General features: G+C 49.5%; 1 protein-coding gene across 1 annotated transcript in view; it reads right to left on the reverse strand.

Annotated features, from left to right (window-relative positions):
• The window catches only part of IGSF21 (immunoglobin superfamily member 21), a 246,849-nt gene that overhangs the window by 30,215 nt on the left and 193,605 nt on the right, over positions 1-23,029 (reverse strand). Inside the window, exon 4 of the mRNA XM_059058730.2 lies at positions 12,008-12,126. Coding sequence (XP_058914713.1) covers positions 12,008-12,126 — 119 coding nt within the window. The remainder of the gene's footprint in view (positions 1-12,007; positions 12,127-23,029) is intronic.

Genomic DNA, 23,029 nt, shown 5'->3' on the forward strand with positions numbered 1-23,029 from the left:
TGTGTTCAGAGAGGCAGGGACAGAAGACTCTAGAAGCCTGTCCAGGAGGCAGTCAGCAGGCTCTGGCCTTTGAGGCTGAAGCTGGGAAGTGACCGTCCTTGATAGATGAGCCAGTTAGCTGCAAAGAGCTCCTCCGAGCCCCAAACCCATCTGTTTGGCGCCTCTCTGAATGAGCTCTCAGCCAGTGACCTCAGCTGGCTGAGGACCCATGGGCGGGCACGGGGACAGAGTGAGCATCTTTCCTCCAGGTCCCCGGCCAGGTCCAGGCACTCAAGACAGCAGTGTTCAGTCTCCGAACAGGCTTTATGTCCATCCTGGAAGACCCTGGCCACCCTGGCCTCAGTCCTCTGGGCTCCAGCCCCGCCCCTGGCAGCCAAGCCCAGCCAGCTGCCTCCGGCCCCTGATGCCCATCTAGAAGCTCCGACTGGTGGGGAGGAGGTCTGCCGGGGTCCTGAGGACCGCAGCCCCGGCCTCTCCACTCCAGCGGCCCATGTTTTGCGGTCGCCGTCTGCTGAGTGAGGTCACGTGGTTTTCATTGGTACCTTCTCAGGGGAGCATCTCCAACCTGTGCCAGGTCCTGCCATGCCCTCCACATCTGCCCCCGTCTTTCCAGTTGGTCCCCATGCCCTGTGGCTTCTGTCTGGAAATGCCTCACATGTTCAGCCTCTTCTGACTGAACCCTGGGCTGGCTCTTGCCATCTCTGCCCTCCTAACTGTCCTCCCTGCCTTCAGAACCTGCCAGCAGGCCAGGCTGAGCACGATCTTCTTTAGTTTCCGCAACAGCCCTATGAAGTAGGGACCTTCATTACCCCCGGTTTCTAGTTGAGGAAACTGAGGCTGAGAGAGGATAAGTCACAGTAAGACAGTGGAGGGATGGGATTGGACTCAGGGCTGCTGGGTCGGTCCCTTCCTGATCTCCTCCACCAGGGCCCAGGGTAGGAGGCCACAGTTGTCACTGCCTGGCTTATAAGTCTCCCACTGGGCTGATGTCACTTCCTGCAGCTCTGACCCTATTCCCTGGCCCTACTGACATTTGCAGGGTGAAGGTTAGGGCAAAATGGGTGAGAAGTAAGAAGGACTACTCTTTTCTTTTCATGAGTGCCAGTGTGAGCTTGGGATATAAATCTTTACATTTCATGCCTCAAGAGGGGAGATGCTACTGCAGCCCCCATTTAGCAGATAGGAAAACTGAGGTTCAAGGAGATTAAATAGCCTGTCAGTGTAGCGTAGTGATTAGGCCTCTAACCACTGCTTCCGGAGCCAGCCTGCCTGGGTTTGAATCCCATTTCTAACCTTGCTGGACCTGTGCCCTCTGGTGACATTTTTAACCTCTCCATCTTCACACCTGTAAAACGGGGAAAGTAACCGAAGACCCTACCTGAGAGGTCTGCTCTGACAATTACATGTGTTAACAGGGGTAAAGCAGGGCCGTGCCTGGTGTGTAGTAGATGCTCGGTAAGCATTTCCTGCTTTTATTACTCGGAGTTGCAGAGCTGGGTTTCAAATTCATGGCTGAATCCAAGGCCTATACCCTTAAACACCCATCGATTCTCTCAGGAAGTAAATGCTGTTTCTAATCCACCTACCGAACAGAGGTGTGGTTCTTCAACTGGGGGTTACCCAGCTGTCTGTTCCCAGTTTGGAGGACCACGGGTATTTACTGTCACTCACCCAGGGTGGGTGGGAAGGCTGATGGGGGGAGGGGAGAGGGCTTGGAGGTACCCAGATGTTTGCCTGGGGGACAAAAGGCCCAGGTCTGGTCTTCAGGACCCTGGGGGCTTCTGGGGTGGGAGGTGGAGATTTGGGTTTGCACCCTCTTCCCCTCAGCACCCCAGGACTCCTCTGCAGCTCTGGCCGGGACCCCAACCCGCCCTTGCCTCCTTGCCCGTGGCCACTGCAATCGCCTGGGGCCCGTTCAAACCCAGCAGGTGGCTCATCCTCTCCTGCTCCAAGCCAAGGGAATGAGTTGAACATTTCTCACCCAGCAGACGTCCTGGGCTACAGCAGTGGCTGGGAATCTTGCCTCCCAGCTACCCTGCCTGGGGACCCCCAGGGATTCTCAGACCAGCCGTCTCCCTCCAATGACTGACATGCTCCCTGGAACACCACTTACACCAGCTGTGCGCTGGCCCTGCAGACAGCCTCCCAGGCCCCCACCGCTGTCCTGCCCCACAGGCAGGCTTTGCATTCTACCAACTGAAAACCACTTTCCCACTGGCATCCTACAGAGAGGCAGGGCTGTGCTTCTCCCGCTCTGCTCAGGCCTGGGGAGAAGCGGCAGGTCTTTGAGGGATGCAAGGTCTGCCCTCAGCCCTCACATCTCCCCGTCTTACTTGGAGCCAGAGACATTTCTCCTGCCCAAGTCAAGAGAAGTCCTCGACACTCCAATGATTGGTCCTGGGAATGTGTTCCTCTTTTAGAGAGGAACACTGGACTGAGAGTTCAGAGACCGGAGCTCCAGAATCTGGTCTTACTGTGTTCCACTGTGGCTGTACCCATTTACACAAAACTAAAAACAGAACTACCATAGAACCCAGCAATTCCACTCCTGGGTATATATCTGAAAAAACCAAAAACACAAATTCAAAAAGATACATGCACCCCGATGTTCACAGCAGCATTATTTATAATTGCCAAGATACGGAAGCAAGCTAAGTGTCCATCAACAGATGAATGGATGAAGAAGATGAGGTATATATATATTTATACACACACACACACACACACACACACACAATGGAATACTACTCAGCTGCTAAAAAGAATGAAACTTTGCCATTTGCAGCAACGTGGATGGACTTGGAGGGTATTATGCTAAGTGAAATAAGTCAGACAGAGAAAGACAAATACTGTATGATATCACTTATATGTGGAATCTGAAAAATACAACTAACTAGTGAATATAACAAAAAAGAAGCCGACTCACAGATACAGAGAGCAAACTGATGGTTACCTATGGGGAGATGGGCAACATAGGTGTAGAGGAGTAAGAGGTACAAACTACTGGGTATAAAATAAGCTATAAGGGGTGGGGGGAGGGATAAGTTGGGATTAACATTTACACACTACTAAATATAAAATAGATAATCAACAAGGACCTACTGTATAGCATAGGAACTCTACTCAATATTCTGTAATAACCTAAACGGGAAGAGAATTTGAAAAAGAATAGATATACATAGATGTATAACTGAATCACTTTTCTGTCCACCTGAAACTAACACAACATTGCAAATCAACTCTACCCCAATACAAAATAAAAATTTTTTAAGAAAAGAAGAAATAAGCTACAAGGATACATTGTACAACATGGGGAATATAGCCAATATTTTATAATAACTATCAATGGAGTGTAACCTTTAAAAAATAAAAGAATCTGGTCTTAGAAAGCAGAGCTTCAGAGCTCTCCAGAAATCCTAGATTCTGGCCTGTCTTCAAGGAAGTGGGCTCAGCCTTCATCATCCTGCCAGGAATGCTTTTAGCCCTCACCAGCCCCAGGGTGAGTTTCTTCTAATGGGAAAGGTCCAGGAACTGGCCACGGGAGAACTTCCCATGAACTTGTGGCCCAAAGTCACCCAGCAGGAGAGCAAGCAACTCACACTGGAGATAGACAGACCAACGGAATCACAATCACAATTTTCTCCTGTGTGTTTCTTCTAAGAGTTTTAGAGTTTTAACTCTTATATTTAGGTTGATGATGGATTTCGAGTTAAGTTTTGTACACGGTGTGAGGGAAAGTCTACCTTTATTATTTGCACGTGGCTATCTGGTTGTCCCAGCACCATTTTTTGGAACAGATCCTTCTTTCCTCACGGAATTGTCTTGGCATCCTTGTCGAGAATCAGTTGACTATCAATGTGAGGGTTTATTTCTGTACTCTATTTTATTCCATTAGAAGAAACTCGCTCTGGGGCTGGTGAGAGCTACAGGCAGGCTGGGGGGTGACAGAGGCTGAGCCCATTTCCACGAGGCCGGGCCAGAAAACCACTGAATCGTGTACTTTAAATGAGTGAATTATATATGTTATGTGAATTCTATCGCAATAAAAATCAATTTAACAAAAACAAGGGGGGGGGGCTTCCCTGGTGGCGCAGTGGTTGAGAGTCCGCCTGCCGATGCAGGGGACACGGGTTCGTGCCCTGGTCCGGGAGGATCCCACATGCCACGGAGCGACTAAGCCCGTGAGCCATGGCCGCTGGGCCTGCGCGTCCGGAGCCTGTGCTCCGCAACGGGAGAGGCCACAGCAGTGAGAGGCCCGCATACCGCAAAAAAAAAAAAATAAAAAAAAAAAAAATAAAAAACAAGGGGGAAAAAAAGCACCAGATGCACTTAATAAAAATTCAGTAAAACACACTGAAAAAAAAAAAGACAAGCTATGCAAAGTTTATTAACAACCGTTCTCCGTGTCCCCTGGCCTCAGGTTTAGAAAAGCATATAGTGTGGTTTGGTGCCATTGTGGCCTCGGGTTGCAAAGTTCTACCTTTATCTGCCAACCTCACTTGGAAGCCTCCAGAAGAGACACAGGGATCCCAAGATAGAACATTTTATTAATGCTTAACAATACTCTGTGACATCTAGTAGAGTGGAGTGGTTAAGCGTATAGGATGCATTTACCCCTGCTCTGGCACTAGCTGGCTGGGTGGCCTGGGTAAGTGATGTAACCTCTCAGATTCTTCATCTGTCCAAAGGAAAGTGGCAGTACCTGCCTTCCAGAGCTGTCATGACCGTTCAGTAAGTTAACTTATGAAAAGCTTAGCACGGTGCCTGGCAGGTGAGCAAACACACAATGAACCGTGACTCTTGCGGCTGGGGGGCCAAGAGTATGGACTTTGGAATCAGACCTGACTCCATGCAGTGAATCTGCCCTGCTCCTCCTGGGTCAGTTACTGTCGTGGGTTCAACTGTGTCCCCCCAAAAGATATGCTGCAGTCCTTACCCTGTGAATGGGACCTTATTTGGAAATAGGGTCTTTGCAGATGTAAAGTTAAAATGAGGTCATAATGGATTAGGGTGGATCCTCATCCATCGTCTTGTGTCCTTACAAGGAGAGGGAAATTGGGACCCGGGGACACAGACGCACAGAGGGAGAACGCCAGGTGAGGGTGGAGGCAGAGATGGGAATGAGGCATTTACAAGTCAAGGATGCTGAGAATTGCTGGCAACCACCAGAAGCCGGAAGAGGCAAGGAAGGACCCTTCTCTCGAGCTGCCAGAAGGAGCATAGCCCTGCCGCCACCTTGGTTTTGGACGTCTAGCCTCCAGGACTGTGAGAGAATACATTCCTTTCGCTTTAAGCCCCCAGATTGTGATCACGTGTTATGGGCGGCCCCGGGGATGCAGCACAGTCCCCAAACCTTGCTTCTGCATCTGTACCATGAGCTACGTCCCTCGATGGGACGTGTCCTCAGCACCTAGAAGCCTGCTTGGCACGGGGGAGATGATGAATAAGTAAGTAGCCATTGAATTGGTTGCATGAAAGCATGAAACCCACATGGCTCGGGCCTCACCTTCTTGGAGTGTCACCGTCTTAGAGAGGCCTTGCTGTCCACCTTGTTTACAATAGCCCCACTCCCCTCTGCTTTGCTTGACTGCCCTCTGACATATCACAGGTCCCAGCTGTCTACTTGTTCGTGTCTGCCTCACTTCGGGCACTGACCGTTCCTTGAGGACGTGGACTTTTGTCTGTCCAATTGCCGAAGCTGAGTTCCCACGCATACGACAGCACCTGCATGTACCCGGTGCTCCATAAATATTTGGGAAATAAATGAAGGAATGAAAAATGAATGAATAACTGAGATTTAGAATGCCCGTGTGTATGGAAAGCCAAGTCACCTTCTCATATAGTTCAACCAAAAAGACATTCTGATATTGTTTTTACCAGACCGGAAAGTTCAATACTGGACCGTCCATGTCACACGTGGACACTGACCTGGATTTGGACCCAGGTCGGCCGGACTCCAAGTTCAGTGCTCCATTCAGAGGGTCTAAGTAGTGAGGGGGTGCTTGGTAGTAGCGGATGGGAGAACCGCTCACGGGGACTGGGGCACAGGAATGGAGAAGCGGGGGGTACAGATGGACCTGCTCTTCCTCCCCCCGGACGCCTGCAGGCCGCCTAGAAGGACAACAGCCCCACTGGCCATCTGAGTTCTGAGTGCCAAGTGCTCCCAGTTGGGGCACAGTCTCCCCAAGGTCCCCGCTCTCTCTACGCTGCACTGCCCACCCCGCTTCCCTTCATGCTCGCTTGACGTTTGTGTCACTAACAGCTTTTGTGCCAAAGGTTGGGATGTTTTCCCTTGGGAGCTCAGAGGTGCTGTTAGGAACACCAGCTCTGGTCTCAGGCAGACCTGCTGGGAGCCCCAGCTCCGGCACTCATGTGGGTGAGCCCCTTAAACTCTCAGAGCCTCCGTTTCCCCATCTGTAAAATGGGGGTGACAATGCCTACTTTGGGAGGTGCTCATGAGGGTCACGTGATGAACCATGGATTGAATACTCAGCACACAGGGCTGGGCAGAGAGCCGTGCTTCATGGCTAGTGACCTTGATTATTAGCACTGGGTTAAATGCCCCCTCAGTGGCAACTCTGCATGGCAAGGGTGGCCAAGAAACCCTGTGCCTTGGTCTTGCGGCGAAACCAAACGAGCAGCCTCTTTTGGCTTCAGCGGGTGGGAGTGTCTGGGCCCCTCAACATTTAATTGATTGTGACATCCCAGCCTGAACACGCTCCCCCGCATAACCTACACCCCCAAGAAGAAGAGCCTCTGAGAGCCTTCCGTGACTGTGTACACTGTGTTCCCGGGGCCCAGCACGCAACTTTCAAACCGTCTTACAATTTATCTGCTGCTCGGATAAAAACATTTTAATGACTGTGCAGCACGAACCCTCGGGGTCACGCATGGGGCTCCCAAATGCCTTTCCCCACCACATAGCGGGGATGTTAGAGGCGTGAAATGACAGCTGCGCTCGCAGTTTGATCTCCACCCGGAGGCCTCTGGAAACAGCGCGGTAGAATGTTCTGGATGGATGCAGGCTTGGTGATAGCGGGCTGGGGTGCCCAGTTCTCCGGCGGACCTGCTCTGTGCTTTTGATGTAGGTGGAGGCCTGGGCGCTGCCCACCCTCTAGGCTAGCCCCTCCCCACTGTCCTGGGAAGTTTCCCTTTGACCCCCAGATTGGACAGGGGCCGTCTTGCCCCACTGTTCCTTGCACAGCCCTTAGGGTCCCTTAGGAGACCTAAGGGCTTAGGCCCAAAGGAGACTCCAGCTTTCAATGACCTCCACTTACCTGGAGGGAAGGTCTCTGTGTGGGTGTTTGTGACAAGAAAGTGTCTTTCTATGCAATGCCACAGACAGGCCAAAACAATGAGTTGACTTTAATTTTTGAAACCTGTCTTGAAATATATTTAAAGGAGACAGTCATGGGGGAGGAAGGGGGAGGGGGGGCAATTTTTAAACCTTTCTAACTGTGCCTGATTTTTAACTGACATGATCACTATTTGCTGTGCGAGGTATTATTATTCATTTATTTATTTTGAAGTATAGTTGATTTTCAATGGTTTTTTTAGAGATTTATTTATTTTTAAAAATTATTATGATCATTATTTTGGCTGTGTTGCACGGCTTGTGGGATCTCAGTTTCCTGACCAGGGACTGAACCCAGGCCCTGGGCAGTGAAAGCTTGGAGTCCTAATCACTGGACATCCAGGGAATTCCCTGATTTACAATGTTGTGTGAACTTCTGCTGTACAGCAAAGTGATTTGGTTATACATATATACATATTCTTTTCCATTTGGCTTATTACAGGATATTGAATATAGTTCCCTGTGCTGTACAGTAGGACCTTGTTTTTCATCTCTTTTATACGTAGTAGTTTGTAGAGAGATACTATTTATGGGTCACTCGGACTGTGCGTGGGCTCAGAACATTCTGTGCCATGGATCATCTCATTTAATCCTCCCAACCTTGGCTAAGTAAGCCTACCTCCTTCTCTGTGGCTGGTTCTATGCAGTGGGCATAGTGCAGCTTCTGCCTCGTGGGCTGACGTGGCCGCCGGGGTTATGGGAGATACTACACGGGAAACTGCCTTATACTCTGCCCCACCGTCTCTCCCAGCCCTCCCCTCACCGGTCCGGACCTGGCTGAGCCCCAGAAGCCACACTGCTCGGGGACAGGGACAGCCACAGCCCTGTGGGGCCCAGAGCCAATCCTTGCCTCTCCCTGAGCCTCAGTCTTCTCATCTGGGAACTGGGGATAATGGTTATCCTGCCCCTGAGGGGCCGTGGGGAGGATCAGGCGAAATGCTCTATGGGAAGCACCGTGGAACTGTCACAAACTGGCCAAGACTGAGGTGTGGCTGTCATTTTCAAACCTGGGATGTATCCTGGCTCCTCCCCTAGACATGTGACGTCTGGACAGGCAGATGGTCACACAGAGGCCGGCCACCCTGACACCCAGAAACAGGGCAGGACTGGACCCCCTTTTCAAGGAGCCAGTGGGCACAAACCAGTGAGCATTCATTTCTCAGACTGGCTGAAAGCTCCCTGGAGTCAGGAATAGTGGATGGGACTTCTCTGTGCCAGGGCTAAAAGCAGGAGCAAGAAAGAGGCAGCCACAGCCACGCCCAAGAGCAGACAGGCCGGGGACAATGTTAATAAAGACAGTAAAATCTGACCTGCTGAACCTCTTAGCTGCCTCGTGCTGGGCTAGGTGTTTTGCAAACCTTTCCTAATTTAAACCTCACAATCATCCTAGGAAGGAGGCATCCTTACCCCTATTTTACAGATGGGGAGACAGAGGCCCAGGGAAGCTAATAAATCCAAGGTTGCATGGTGGATCTGGGATTCAGCTCCAAACCTGCGTGTCCTTAACTTGTATGCAGATGGGGCATTCTCCTGTGTCTGGGGTGAGGTGAGAATTGTAAGGAGGAAGGAGAAATACATTCGCATATAGATAAGGGTATAGATGCAGCTGTTGATGCGTGTATTGATATAGATATACATAGAGATATATAGAGAATTAGTATTTTTTGAAGACTTAGAGGTTCAGACCAGTGGTTTAGACCAGTGGTTCTCCAAGTGTGGTCCTGGCACCTGTAACATCAGCATCGTCTGGGAACTTGTGAGAAATGCAGATTCCTGGGCCCCACCCCAGATCTGCTGAATTAGGAGCTTTGGGGGTGGGACCCAGCAATCTGTATCTTCACAAGTCCTCCAGGCGATTCTGATGCTTATTCAAGTTTGTGAACCACTGGTTTAGAGGCTTTGGCCTCAGATGGCTGTGGTGACCCTAGACAAGTCATTTCCCCTCATATAACGGGGATTATAACATCTCCCAGCTCACAGGCTGGCACCAGGATTCTGTCGGAAAATGCGCGTGAAGCTGGAAGCTCAAGCGCTGTCAGGCACGTGCCATGGTGGGGCAAGGCGTCAGGTCCTGCCCGCGTGGCAAGCACCAGTGGACTTGACCCATCAGGGCACAGCTGGGCTGTAGAGACCAGTGACAAGCACAGTGACCTCTGAGCACTGGGGACAGTCAGAGGATTGATTGAGATGGGGGGGTTGCTATTCCAGGGAGAGTCCCACCCAGGGATGGGCTGAACTTCTAGGGGTCAGAGTCTTCCTGGGGGCACTGAGGTGGGTGAGGGTGGAATCCCTGGCCCTGCCCCTCTCTGGTCCCTCCTGGTAGTCTCAGCCTCCTGCCCAGTAAGTGGGATCCTGGGAGCTGTCTGCCCCATCCCGGGAGTGACTGCCACCTCCCTCTGCGAGGAGCCCAGAAGTACAAGGTCCCTTGCTCCTCGGAGCCTACCGGGAGCACACCACCTTCTCCAGCTGGGATTGTCAGGCCAGGTGTGCAAGCCGGGCTGGTCCCACGAGACCTCTTTGTGCCTCAGCTGGAACTAGCAGAGGAGGTTTAAGGTTATCTGGTTCTACCACCTCATTGTATGGATGAGGAAACCGAGGCCACAGAGGGACAGTAACCTGCTCAGGAGCCTTTGGTGAATGGGTGAGGAGTGTGCCTCGTAGCAGAGGTGGCTTTGAGGACTCTGGTTGCTCACAGGCACCAGAGAGCAAAGCCTCAGCTGGACCTTCTACACTGCCTCCATCAGTGCAACATAGCTGGCCCAGGAGTCAAGACACCTGGGTTCCGGCCTCAACTCTAAGCAGCCTGATCTCACAGGACGGTTTTGTGATCCTTGCTGTGTGACTTCAAGCAAGTTGCTTGCTTTCTCTGTGCCTCTATATCTATGTCTGCAACATAGGAATAATAGTGCTAGTACCTCCTCTTGGGTTGGCTGTGAGGACTGAATGACATAAGGTCTGGAAAGCACTTAACCCCGTGGCCTCCAGAGGCCTTCCCTGAGCCCTCTCCCTAAACTGACTGCCACCTCCCCTGTAGTCACTCTTGACCCCATTACCCTGCGTGATTTTCTTCCCAGCATTTATCACTATCCATAGTCACCTCACTTACCCATCTACACATGTGTTTTATGTTTGTCTCACGCACTGGACGCAAACTCCCAAGGACAAAGATGTTTCCTATTGAAAGTATATGGCCATTTCCTGGCACGTGGTAGGTGCTCAATAAATGTCTGATGAATAAACAATTGAGTACACATCCCTCATCAGACTGGGAGCCCCGTGATGGAGCAAACCGTGTTTCATCTGCACCGGCTTAGGGCTGGGTACCAAGAACACTCCTTGTCCAAGTATTACAGAAGCCATTCCATGGGCGGGCGGCTGCAAGAGGGGAGGTTTTCCTGGCACTGCCACCTCCTGGCCATAGCCTGTCCCCCAGGAAGCCAGAACACACCGTGTGCTGCTGCTACAGGATTCAATGTCCCTCTGGAGGTTGGGCCTTTGGAGGTTTTCCATTTTCCCAGAAGCAGTGGCTTCCACGAGGCCTTTATGCTTTCTTTCATTGACTGCCCGAGTATGGCAAGCTTTGTTTCCCTTTTAAATATCATTTGATAAGAAAATCAGGGAACACAGAGTCCAGAGTCAAGGCCAAGTGCCTAGAATCCTGGCAGCAGAGCTGACCCAGAACCCAAGATTGTGCCCGGCAAGAACGTCAGCGCTGGAAGGGGCTTCTGAGACCACGTGGAGAAAGGTTTTGTTTTACAAATGGGGAAACCAGGGCTGGGTAGGGGACACGGCCAGCCAGAGACAGGCACTAGTATTCTTATCCCCATTTAACAGATGTAGAAATGGAGGCACAGACACAGGGTGGGAACCCAGGAACCCTGACATCCAGTCCAGCACGCTTTCTAACCTGTCCCCTGATGCTTCAATGTCCTGGAAAAGGCTTGGGAGGCACAGGGAGGGAACATTCTCTCTGCACGAGGTGTGCCTCATCACTGAGATGCTGTCTCGATCCCCCTCCCCCACCCTGGAGCCTCCTGGATTGTCCTATCCCCGGGGGAGTGCCCACCCCCACTGCACTTTGCTACAGGTGTTTCCATGAATGTGGCTCCTGGCTTTCGCCTGGGAAAGGTGCCCTTACAACTCAGTATTTTCTCCCCGTGACCTCACCAGGTCGCAGAGCCTGGGGCCAGGAGATCCATGAGTGATCCTCTAGGCCTGCATCCCACCCCCATCTTACAGAAGGGGAAACTGAGGCCCAGAGGCTGCGGCAGGCTGCCACCCCTCGGGAAGACTCAGTGCCCCTCATCCATTCCAATCAACGTGTCGGAGCCCCTTCAAAGTGCCTGGTCCATGAGGCTCCAGACATGAGGCATAGCCCTGCCTTCCTCAGGTCCAGGTGTCAGTGCCGGTAGGAGAAGGGGTTCCTGAGAGGCCACATCAGTCACACCTCAGCATGGCTGGCCTCCCGCCCTCGAGGGCAAGGGTGGGAGAGAAGAGGGTCCACTGCCAGCACAGCAGGCATTTTGGCAGGTGGCTCCCGGGACAGCCCCTCTGTGTGCGTGGTTGTGTGCACGTGCGCACACCCCCCGGCACACACACAGAGGCACACGTGCACGCACACAGTGACGCCAGGGCCAAGAGCCCTGCACTCACCCATGACGTTGAGGAAGATGTTGCCTGATGCCAGGACCACCTTCTCCCTCGTAGCGCGGTCGTAGATGCCCACGTGGCACTCGTAAGGACCGTTGTCAGAGATGCGGACCTCGGGCAGCCTGCGGGGAGGCAGAGGAGCAGCATGAGGGTCCATTGTCTGGGGCTGGCAGTCACAGCACTGCAGTAAACCAACCCCAAAGCCCCACCACCTAGCCTTCTCTCAGCCACGCTCCTGGACCCACCATCCAATGCCCACATGCTGTGCTGGGCGCAGAAGAAACATTTATGGAACACCGACTGTATGCCAGGCCCTGTGGCCGGTGCTTCAGAGGATGAAGGTGTGGGCTGTGTGTTCAACCAGAGTTAAATCTGTGCTCCTTTCAGCTGCTGAACCAGGGATGGTGACGTGCCCACTCCCAGGGGCCCCTGAGGATGACATGGACTGAGGCTCCTGTCATGTGGTTCAGGCTCAAAACTGTCACCTAGTCCACCAGCTCACTCATTCCTCACAGCTGCCCCCCACCCAGGACTCGCTCTTCCCATTTCATAAACATGGGAACTGAGACTCCAGAGGGGATGTAATTGCCACCCCCCCATACGGCTATTAAGAGCCAGGATGGGAATCTGAATTCCTCTCTTCACATGGCTATGCTACCACTTTATGCATGGCCCTAGAGACTTGAGAAGAAACACAGTAAAATTCTTGTCTCCAAGGACCTCCCCCCATCCCAATGGACAAGGAGGCAGGGAAGCTGATCAATGCCCCAAATCCCATGGTACTATGGAGAACAGGATGGAGGTTCCTTAAAAAAGTAAAAATAGAGTTGCCATATGATCCAGCAAACACAGCCCTGGGCATATATCCAGAGAAAAATATAATTCAAAAAGATACATGCACCCCAATGTTCATAGCAGCACTATTCATAATAAGCAAGACATGGAAGCAGCCTAAATGTCCATCAACGGATGAATGGATAAAGAAGATGTGGCACGTATATACAATGGAATATTACTCAGCCATAAAAAGAAATGAAATTGAATTATTTGTAGTGAGGTGGATGGACCTAGAGTCTGTCATACAGAGCGAAGTAAGTCAGAAAGAGAAAAACAAATACCATATGCTAACACATATATATGGAATCTAAAAAACACACAAAAATGGTCATGAAGAACCTAGGGGCAAGATGGGAATAAAGATGCAGACCTACTAGAGAATGGACTTGAGGGTACAGGGAGGGGTAAGGGTAAGCTGGGATGAAGTGAGAGAGTGGCATGGACATATATACACTACCAAATGTAAAATAGATAGCTAGTGGGAAGCAGCAGCATAGCACAGGGAGATAAGCTAGGTGTTTTGTGACCACCTAGAGGGGTGAGATAGGGAGGTGGGAGGGAGACGCAAGAGGGAAGAGATATGGGGATATATGTATATGTATAGCTGATTCACTTTGTTATAAAGCAGAAAATAACAGACCATTGTAAAACAATTATACTCCAATAAAGATCTTAAAAAAAAAGAAAATGTGGTGTATATATATATACATACACACACACACACACACACACACACACACACACACACACACTGGAATATTACTCAGCCATAAAAAAGAAATAATGCCATTTGCAGCAACATGGATGGACCTAGAGGTTAGCACACTAAGTGAAGTGAGATGAAGTCAAATATCATATGGTATTGCTTACATGTGGAAGCTAAAAAATGATACACAAATGAACTTACTTATAAAACAGAAATAGACTCACACAGAAAACAAATTTATGATTACCCAAGAGGAAAGGTGGGGGGAGGGATAAATTAGGAGTTTGGGATTAACATATATACACTTCTATATATAAAATAGATTACCAACAAGGACCTACTGTATAGCACAGGGAACTATATTCAATATCTTGTAATAACCTATAATGGAAAAGAATCTGAAAAAGAGTATCTATATATAAATAGATATAGATATATGTATGACTGAATCACTTTGCTGTACACCTGAAACTAACACAACATTGTAAATCAACTATATTTCATTAAAAAAAACCCAAATCCCATGGGAAAGGGTGAGCTTAACCATGTGTAGAGTGAGCAGGGAGCAGCTGATTCTGCTGATTCTGTGGTGAAGAGGCCTTCTCAGAGGAGGCGCCCCATGAGGACAGGAGATGCTCCCTCAAACCTTCTTCCAGACATGTCCTCTAAAGAGTAAAATATTGGGACTTCCCTGGCAGTCCAGTGGTTAAGACTTCACCTTCCAATGCAGGGAGTGTGGGTTCGACCCCTGGTTGGGGAGCTAAGATCCCACATGCCTCGGGGCCAAAAAACCAAAACGTAAAAAAACCCAAAAAACAGAAGCAATATTGTATCAAATTCAATAAAAACTTTAAAAATGGTCCACATTTAAAAAATCTTTAAAAAAAAGTAAAAATAAAGAATAAATATCTTAGGCTTTGTTGTTTTTACAGTCTCTGTCACAACTACTCAACTCTGCTCTTGTAGAGCAAAAGCAGCCACCCCTAGTAAGTGAACCAGTGTGGCTGTGTTCCAATAAAACTTTATTTATAATCATCAAATCTTGCATTCATACAATTTCATGTGCCATGAAATCTTATTCTGTTTTTCCATTTTTTGCTAACCATTTAAAAATGTAAAACAATTCTTGGCTTACAGGCTGCAGGCTGTAGTTTGACGATTTCTGTTCTAGATCCTTCTACAGGGTCTACAGGGTCAGACCACGATAAAATGAGTTGGTTTGTTGTTCTCTCTCCCCATGGAAATGTCACCGGGGCAGCTCTTTCCTCACTCCTCCCTGACACTGGGTTAGAGAGAGCCAAGTTCAAATCCTGCCCCCACTGTTGGTACACTGTGTGACCTTGTGTAAGCCATGCTGTCTCTGAGCTTCCATTTCTTATCTAAAATATGGGGCTGATGCTTTACAGGACCGCAGTGAGGATTAAATGTGATGATGTTACTGCGAGACCTCTGTGAGCAGGAATGTCACATTAAAATGGTTGCAGGACCATTACCTGTTGTTCCTGGATCCTGTGTTGCCCTGTGAGGGAGAAGGGATTTCTGGTAAGTGAGATCTGGACACTCTGAAGGGGAAGAGCCTTGACCTGGAGTTCAGAAGCTATGTTGCTGCTGCATCAGGGAAATCTGTGTGTCCTCCAGCAAGTTCCAGCCTTCTCTGGGCCTCATCATGCAGCCGAAGTGGAGCCCATTCTGGCCACAACTTAAAGAAAGTGGGGGTCTCTGTGTTTGGGTCTTGGAGGTTCTCATGCCACAGCAGAAATCCGGGGGAAGAAGCTCATGTTCATGAAACCCTAGTAAATGGCCCAGCAGTCCTATCAGAAACCCGGTGGAGGAAGAGGGCGTTGGCTAAAAGCACAGGCTCTGGATGCCTGGATGCCTGTACCAGCCCTGCCGCCAAGAAGGGGGGTTCCTTCAATTCTGCTCTTCGCGCCACCCCCATATCTAACACATTTCCCTCTCCATCCGCTAAGCCTCTCTCTCCATCTGTTTCTACTGAGCAATCTAACCTCAGAGTCACTCCTCTCTCCTCTCATTTCAGCTGTCCCCACCCCCATCTTTATCTTCCAGCTACTTTTTCCCATGACTCACTGTCCCCCACCTCCCCCACCCTCCATGCCCACACACACACACACCTGGGCCCCCAGCCTCTCTCTCTCCATCCGCGTGTCTCATGGAGAAAGCCAGCCCATCTAACAGAGCCACCTTCCCTCCCATCGCCCAGCCCACATTAGCATAAACAAACACCTTCATTTCCATAGAATACACAGAGGCTGACATCTGGTCTACCAACTGTCACGAAAGAACTCATAGAAGGGGGAGCTTTTTGTCAGGCAAACTTTGTGGGGAAGATGCTGCCTCTCATCTCAGAAGAAAAGAACACCGTGACAGAGGAAGCAGCAGGGAACTGTCTCCCCTCTGGGAACTATCTTCTTTGTTTGTAACTCAGCTAGACTGAAAAAAAATAACCTCTCTACTGGGCAGGGCTGCTGAGTGACATGTTTAGGTGAACACTCATAGGTGCCTGTTATAGAGGCAATTTTCTTAAAGGCCTTGTGTAGGTGACAGGTGTACAGGTGACATGCTTAGGTGACAGCTCTGTAAAGAACCAGGCTCTAGGGACACATGAAGCTGGCAGCTACAGATAATAAGGACACGGTTGACACACAGGTGGAAATGCACAGGTAACCGCCACATAGGGTGACATATGCAGAAGATGTATTTCTGTGCTAGGGACACAGGTGACGTGTTTAGGCAATCACTACACTCGTGTTCAGGTGACGGTAACACAAGCAATATGTTCGGGTGACACAACACGGGTGGTATAGAAGACAGCTCAGGGGACATCCAGATTGGTGCTTTATGAAGGAGGCGGCTTTTTGCTTAGGACTATTTCTACAGCCTTGGATGTTTCTTCCTCCACGAATGGTCCTGCTCTCCGCCAGAGGTCCAAGTCACACTTTGGTCACCATCCTTGATATCTCCCATTTCTATACTCCCCAAACACAGTCAGTGACCAAGTCCTGGATGTTCTGCATCTTAAATATGTCCTGAACCATCCTCTCCCCTGTATCTCCACTGTCAACATCTTTTCTCACCTGGAATATGGGATGAATAGTTAACGGGTTTCTCTGCCCCTGCTAATCTCCCTCCTGATCTGTGCACCAAGGTAGAACCCAGATCTTTTCAAATGCAAATGGCATTAATGGTACTCCCCTACCTAAAGCCCTTCAAAAGCTTCTCTCTGCTCCTCAGATAAAGACCAGAATCCTTATCTGGGCCAACAAAGCTCAGCACAGTTGGTTCCTGCCATATCCCAGCTCCCCCATCCTCCACTGACAGTGGTATTCTTTCCATTCCTCCCATGTGCCAAGTTCCTTTTTTTCAAAAAGAAACTTTTAATTATGAAATTATTTTAGATTTACAGAAAAGTTGCACAGAGAATACAGTCCCCAAACACCTCTCACCCAATTTCCCCCGCTGTTAACTCTTACAAGACCATAGTACTATGGTCAGACTAAGAACCAGTGTTAATACATCACTATTAACTCCAGACTTTATCCAAATTACACCAGTTTTCCCACTAAAGTCCTTTTTCTGTTCCAGAATCCCATCCAGGATCCCTCATAGGTGACAGTCCTAGGTGAATTGAGCCAAGTATCTTTTTTGCTTCAGCACTTGTTTTTTTTTGTGTGTGTTTGTTTTTTGTTTTTTGGTGGTACGCGGGCCTCTCACTGTTGTGGCCTCTCCCGTTGCGGAGTGCAGGCTCAGCGGCCATGGCTCACGGGCCCAGCCGCTCCGCGGTATGTGGGATCTTCCCGGACCAGGGAACGAACCCGCATCCCCTGCATCGGCAGGCGGACTCCCAACCACTGAGCCACCAGGGAAGCCCAGATTCAGCACTTTTGATTGCAACAGTCTGTTTTCCTGAGAATATTGCATTTTCTTCCCCTGGCTACATCCTTCAAGTTACAAAGGTCACTTAGAAAGTGGCCACCTGGACTGGGTGTGGTACATTGATTGCCTTGATGGCCTGGATTAACAGCCTCCCTGTATCTTGCAAAGTGCCCTTATAACTCCTCTCACCTAGAAGTGGAGTCTATTCCCCATTCTTGGCCTTGTGACTTGCTTCAACCAATAATATGTGGTGAAAGTGACGGTATGCAAATTCCAAGTTTCAAAAGAATTCCCTCTCTCTCCCTCTGCCTCTGTCCGGACAGCAAGCCTCTGGTGGAGGCTGAGAGCATGTGGAGGGAGGCCCCACTTGGCCCAGCTGGTCCAGCCAAGGCCGCACTAGGGGTTGAACCTAGCCAACCCCGATCTCGTGCGCTATAATACATTGCTTTAAACCATCCTCATCTGGGACTGCTTGTAATATATACATAGCTAACCGATAAAACCCATGAAGGCAAGGTCTGCATCCAGCTCGCTTACCAGTGTATCTCAGGACCTTGCACAGTGCTTGCCGTCGTGGTTGGTACTCAATCACTAGCTGCTAAATGGGTGGATGGTGAGACCTTCCGGGAGGCTATGTGGTGAGCCTCCCTCTGCTGCAAGCCATGCAGCGCCCCCATCTCTGTCCCTACCCCAAGGCAGATTCTGGTTCTTGTCTGCAGATCCAAGAGCTTCCAGTCACAGCTTTGATTTGGATCAATCTGCCTCTTCTCAGCGCCTCATCTGAGCTTGTGCCTTCAGTGTTATCCTTTTAAAGTGGATTAAGTGGCCCAGAGACCCCCTTTCTCCAGATTTGAGTGGCATTGATCTGCATGCTAGAAGGCCTTCCGCAGATATCAGGGCCCCGAGGGGGCTGAGGGTGAGGAGTCCTGCTCTCGACAGCCATGGGCCGCAATCAATAAACTATTAATAATGGCAAAGGTTTCTGGCGAGTTCAGTGTAACGCACTTTAGCAGCTGGAGTTCACCAACACTGACAGTGGATCTGAAGGTCAGGCGAGCAATTGTGTCTTTGAAAAGCTGGGCACAGAGATAGCGGAGACCCCACTGGCTGTCTCCGTGACTCAGGTGAGGCCAGGCAAGAGCTGGTCACTGGGGCTTCACAAGGCCCAGGGCCAGGACTGTAGGCTGTCCATATTCAGCACAAGTATTTACACCTACTGTGTACCATGCCCTGTGCTGAGCCTTAGGGGTGGGGGAAGGGGTAGATACAGAGATGCCAAGAATTTGTCTCCTGCCTCTGTGCCTCCTTGCTCAGGCTGTTCCCTCTGCTTGGACCACTTTTCCTCTCTTATCTACACGGCAAGACTCTAGCCATCTTTCAAAGCCTAGCATTTGAGTCTCACTTTCCCCATTTATGATCTCTCCCCATCAGATAATTGAGATTACACGGGATAATTCAAGGGCTTAGCCCAAAATGGTGTGGCTTGAGAGTCCAATGGACTAGAATCACTAGATACATAGTGGTCCTAAGGCTTTACATTCAGATACTGCCTCTGCCAGGCAGGCTGCCCGGATTGCCCGCTGCTGACTGTGCAGACAGAGTCCCTCTCGACGTCCCCAGGGCTGTGTCTGTCTGGGAGCATCTACCTATCTATATCATGCTACATTGGTACCCTTTTGTCTTCCCTCCCAGAGAAGCATATGAGCTACTTGAAGGTGAGCCTGGCCACATGGTAGGTGTTCAGGGAATATTCACTGTATGAATGAGGGCGGCAGAAGCTACCAGGGCCAGGAGTTAGGTGCCCTGGGCTCTGGTCTGAGCTCTGCACCTGACTAGCTGCAGGAGGTTGGATAAGGCCCTTTGGCTTCTTTGTGCTTCGGTTTCTCCATCTGATAACTGGGCGTTATAATATCTGCCTTGTGGGATTACAGCCTTTGGAAGGAGCTGATATTTATAGAGATTTACAATGAGACTCATTGTGCTAAGCATTTTACCCTATCTCCCTGGATCCTTGACACTACCCTATTATCATGCAGTATATAAAACCTGCTCTGGGGCTTCCCTGGTGGTGCAGTGGTTGAGAATCTGCCTGCCAATGCAGGGGACACGGGTTCGTGCCCCGGTCCGGGAAGATCCCACATGCTGTGGAGCGGCTGGGCCTGTGAACCATGGCTGCTGAGCCTGCGCGTCCGGAGCCTGTGCTCCGCAACGGGAGAGGCCACAACAGTGAGAGGCCCGTGTACCGCAAAAAAAAAAAAAAAAAAAAAAAATCCCTGCTCTGGTATGTATTACATAGCAATAATAATATTATTATCCCCATTGTATAGATGAGGAAACTGAGGCACCCAGAGAAGAGGGAATGTGAGGAGGTCACAGAGTGAGCAGGTGGGTGCTGTGATTCAAAGCCAAGCGTGGGGCTTCCCTGGTGGCGCAGTGGTTGAGAATCCGCCTGCGGATGCAGGGGACACGGGTTCGTGCCCCGGTCCGGGAAGATCCCACATGCCATGGAGCGGCTGGGCCTGTGAGTCATGGCCGCTGAGCCTGCACGTCCAGAGCCTGTGCTCCGCAATGGGAGAGGCTGCAACAGTGAAAGGCCCGCGTACCACCAAAACAAACAAACAAACAAACAAACAAACAAAAAAAACCAAGCCTGATGGATGCCAGAGCCCGTGAGAGGTCTTTGGAACCCCACTGACATCCCCACACTGTAAGTCAGATCTTCCTTTCCCAGCAAATTAATTTGCGTCCCTTGGGACCGGAATTTGCCTCCACTGCTCTTGAGCATATTTCTGTTTTGAGCCTTGCCACCTCTCCAGGTTTTGAGAGCCATCTGCTTCCTCCCTGCTGGGAGAAACGGGATGGTCTTTTATTTTCCTAAGTTCCCTTCTTCCAGCTTCCAGTGGGCCCCTTAATTCTGATGCCTGGAGTTTGCTGAGCCAGTTGTATTCACATTCTCCACACGTGATACGACTCTACAGCTTCATCTTTCCTTTCCTGACTTTGTCTTTCCACTGGGAAGAGTCCTAGATTCTCCCAGACTGGAGATCGAGGACTTGGGAGCAGAGGGTGGGGCTGCGATGAAACAGGGAACTGATCTCTGAGTTACTTTTCCTGTACTGTTGGCAAATCAGATGATCCAGATGCTGAGACCTGAAACCTAAATTAATGACATGCAAATGCACTTAGAGCAGAGCCTGGCATGCGGTAGGCGCTTGTCAGATTTTTTTCCCCCTGCACCATTAATGTATTCAATTTTTAAAACAAACTATTAAGCGTCTACCATGTTTACGGTGTTGAGTATATAACATGGAAGAAGACAGAACAGCAGCGATCTTCCTCAGTTTACAATGAGGTTACATCCTGATAGACCAGTTGAAAATTAAGAATATCATAAGTCAACAATGCATTTAATACACCTAACCTACTGAATATCATAGCTTAGACCCACCTACCTTAACTGTGCTCAGGACACTTCCCTTAGCCTATAGTTGGGTAAAATCATCGAACACAAAGTCTATTTTACAATAAAGTGTTGAATATCTCATGCAATTTGTTGAACACTGTACTGAAAGTGAAAAACAGAATCGTTACCTGGGGGCAGAATGGTTGTAAATGTATCGGTTGTTTACACTCACGATTCTGTGACGGGTTGGGAGCGTGCTGTCCTGCCCAGCGTCATAAGAGAGTCTGGTACTGCGTATGGCTAGCCCGGGAAAAGACCAAGATTCAAAATTTGAAGCCCGGTTTCTACTGAATGCATGTCGCTTCTGCACCATTGTAAAGTTGAAACATTGTAAGTCGAACTATCGTAAGTTGGGGACCGTCAGGCATCACTATAAAGGTGTCTTTTTTTAAGTTGAGTCTATATATATGCCTCCTCCTTCCTAGGAGAAGTCAGCTGAACATTAGTTAAGTTGACCCTGGATCAAGGTCATCATAACAAGCACTGGTCTCACCCTGCCACGTCTTAGGGGTAGTGCAATGTGTTAGGTTAGTTGGCCCCTACACTATGTCTCCTGGGATCCTTGCCTTTAACCAAAAAATGTGCTGACAGATTTATTGAGGTCTGATTGACAAACGGTAAACTGTGCATAAAGTTTACACATTCGATGGGTTTTGCCATATGTATACACCATTGAAACCATTGCCACAATCAAGATAATGAACATATCGCCCCCCAAAGTTTCTTTGTGTCCTTTTGTAATTCTCCCATTCTGCACCCAATGCCAGGCAACCACTGATTCACTTTCTGTCACTGTTTCCTAGGATCACGTTTTCAGGGTTTCATATAAATTGAACCATGGAGCATGTCCTAATTTTTGTTTGGTTTCTTTCACTCGTCACTATTATTTGAGATTCACTTATGTGGTTGCCTTTATCAATAGTTCATTCCTTTTTAAGGTTGAGTGGCCTCCCATTGCATGGATATACATACCCCATCCTATCTATCCACTGACCTGTTGATGGATGCTTGGGCTGCTCTCTATTTGGCTATTACAAATAAAGCTGCTATGAACATATGCGAACAAGTCTTTGTATGAACGTATGCTTTCATCTCTCTCGGGTTCATACCAAGGAGTGGCAGGCTGGGCTTATTTTAACATTAAGACGTTGCTCAATGGTTTTCTACAGTGAGGACTTCTCCACTTTTTATGGCTTTTTGCCTTTGCACACCCTGCTTGGGGTGCTTCCTTGAGAAGCACCTCATTCTACGTTATGTTATTCCTGCTATCAAAACGCTCCTCTCAATCCGCGGTGAGCTCCAAGCCCAGATAACAAGTCCTGCGGGAATCGTGTGGACACGTGGATAAAAAGGTCGGGGAGGAAGGGTGGGGGCTATGGGATTTCTCTAAGAGAAAAGTGTGCATGACATTTGCCTCTGACCCTCTTTTCTTCTAATCTTCTTTCAGGGGGCGGGAGCTGGCAGGACAGGTGACACAGTGGTCAGTCCCTTCCCTCCACTCTACTAGTTCTGCTCTGTCTGGATCTGCTCCGCTTTTGTCTTCATTCTTGCCATGTCTCCCTGCCTGAGGCCCTCCAGTTTGTCCCCTCCCCACCCTGCTGCCAGAGTGACCTTCTCACAGTGAGGATCTGGCCTGTCCTTTCCCAATTTAAAACCTTCCAGTGGCTTCCATACACTGGAGGCTCAAGCCCAAACTCAGTCTGGCTGTAGGCCCCTCCTTGATCTGGCCCCAAACCCAGAAAGGAGGAAGAGAGGGAAGGATGAAGGGATGGAAGGAAGAAAGTAGTGTGTGACCTCGCATCTTGGGCAAAATTCAGCAAGTGAATTTGCTGAAGGAGACTTGTCAGAACCAAACTTTTATAATCTACCCTATTAAAAAAGCATTTTGTCACGCAAAGGTCTTCATTTATATGGACAGTACCTCATTCTGGGCTAATGAAAAAGATTCAGGTAGCAATTGGTCCTTTGAGGCTCCGCTTTAATGAAGAGATGAGAGAGCCTTTCATTTGTACAACCATTGTTTGCATAGAAACGAAGCTTCTAAGCGGCCTGGAAATAGTTCATTCTTGCAAGTAGGTTAAACACACCCCCTGCGATCCTATTAGCCTAGTGCCTGCCCAGCTTT

Source organism: Kogia breviceps, chromosome 1 (genome assembly GCF_026419965.1).
Source record: "Kogia breviceps isolate mKogBre1 chromosome 1, mKogBre1 haplotype 1, whole genome shotgun sequence".
NCBI lineage: Eukaryota > Metazoa > Chordata > Mammalia > Artiodactyla > Physeteridae > Kogia > Kogia breviceps.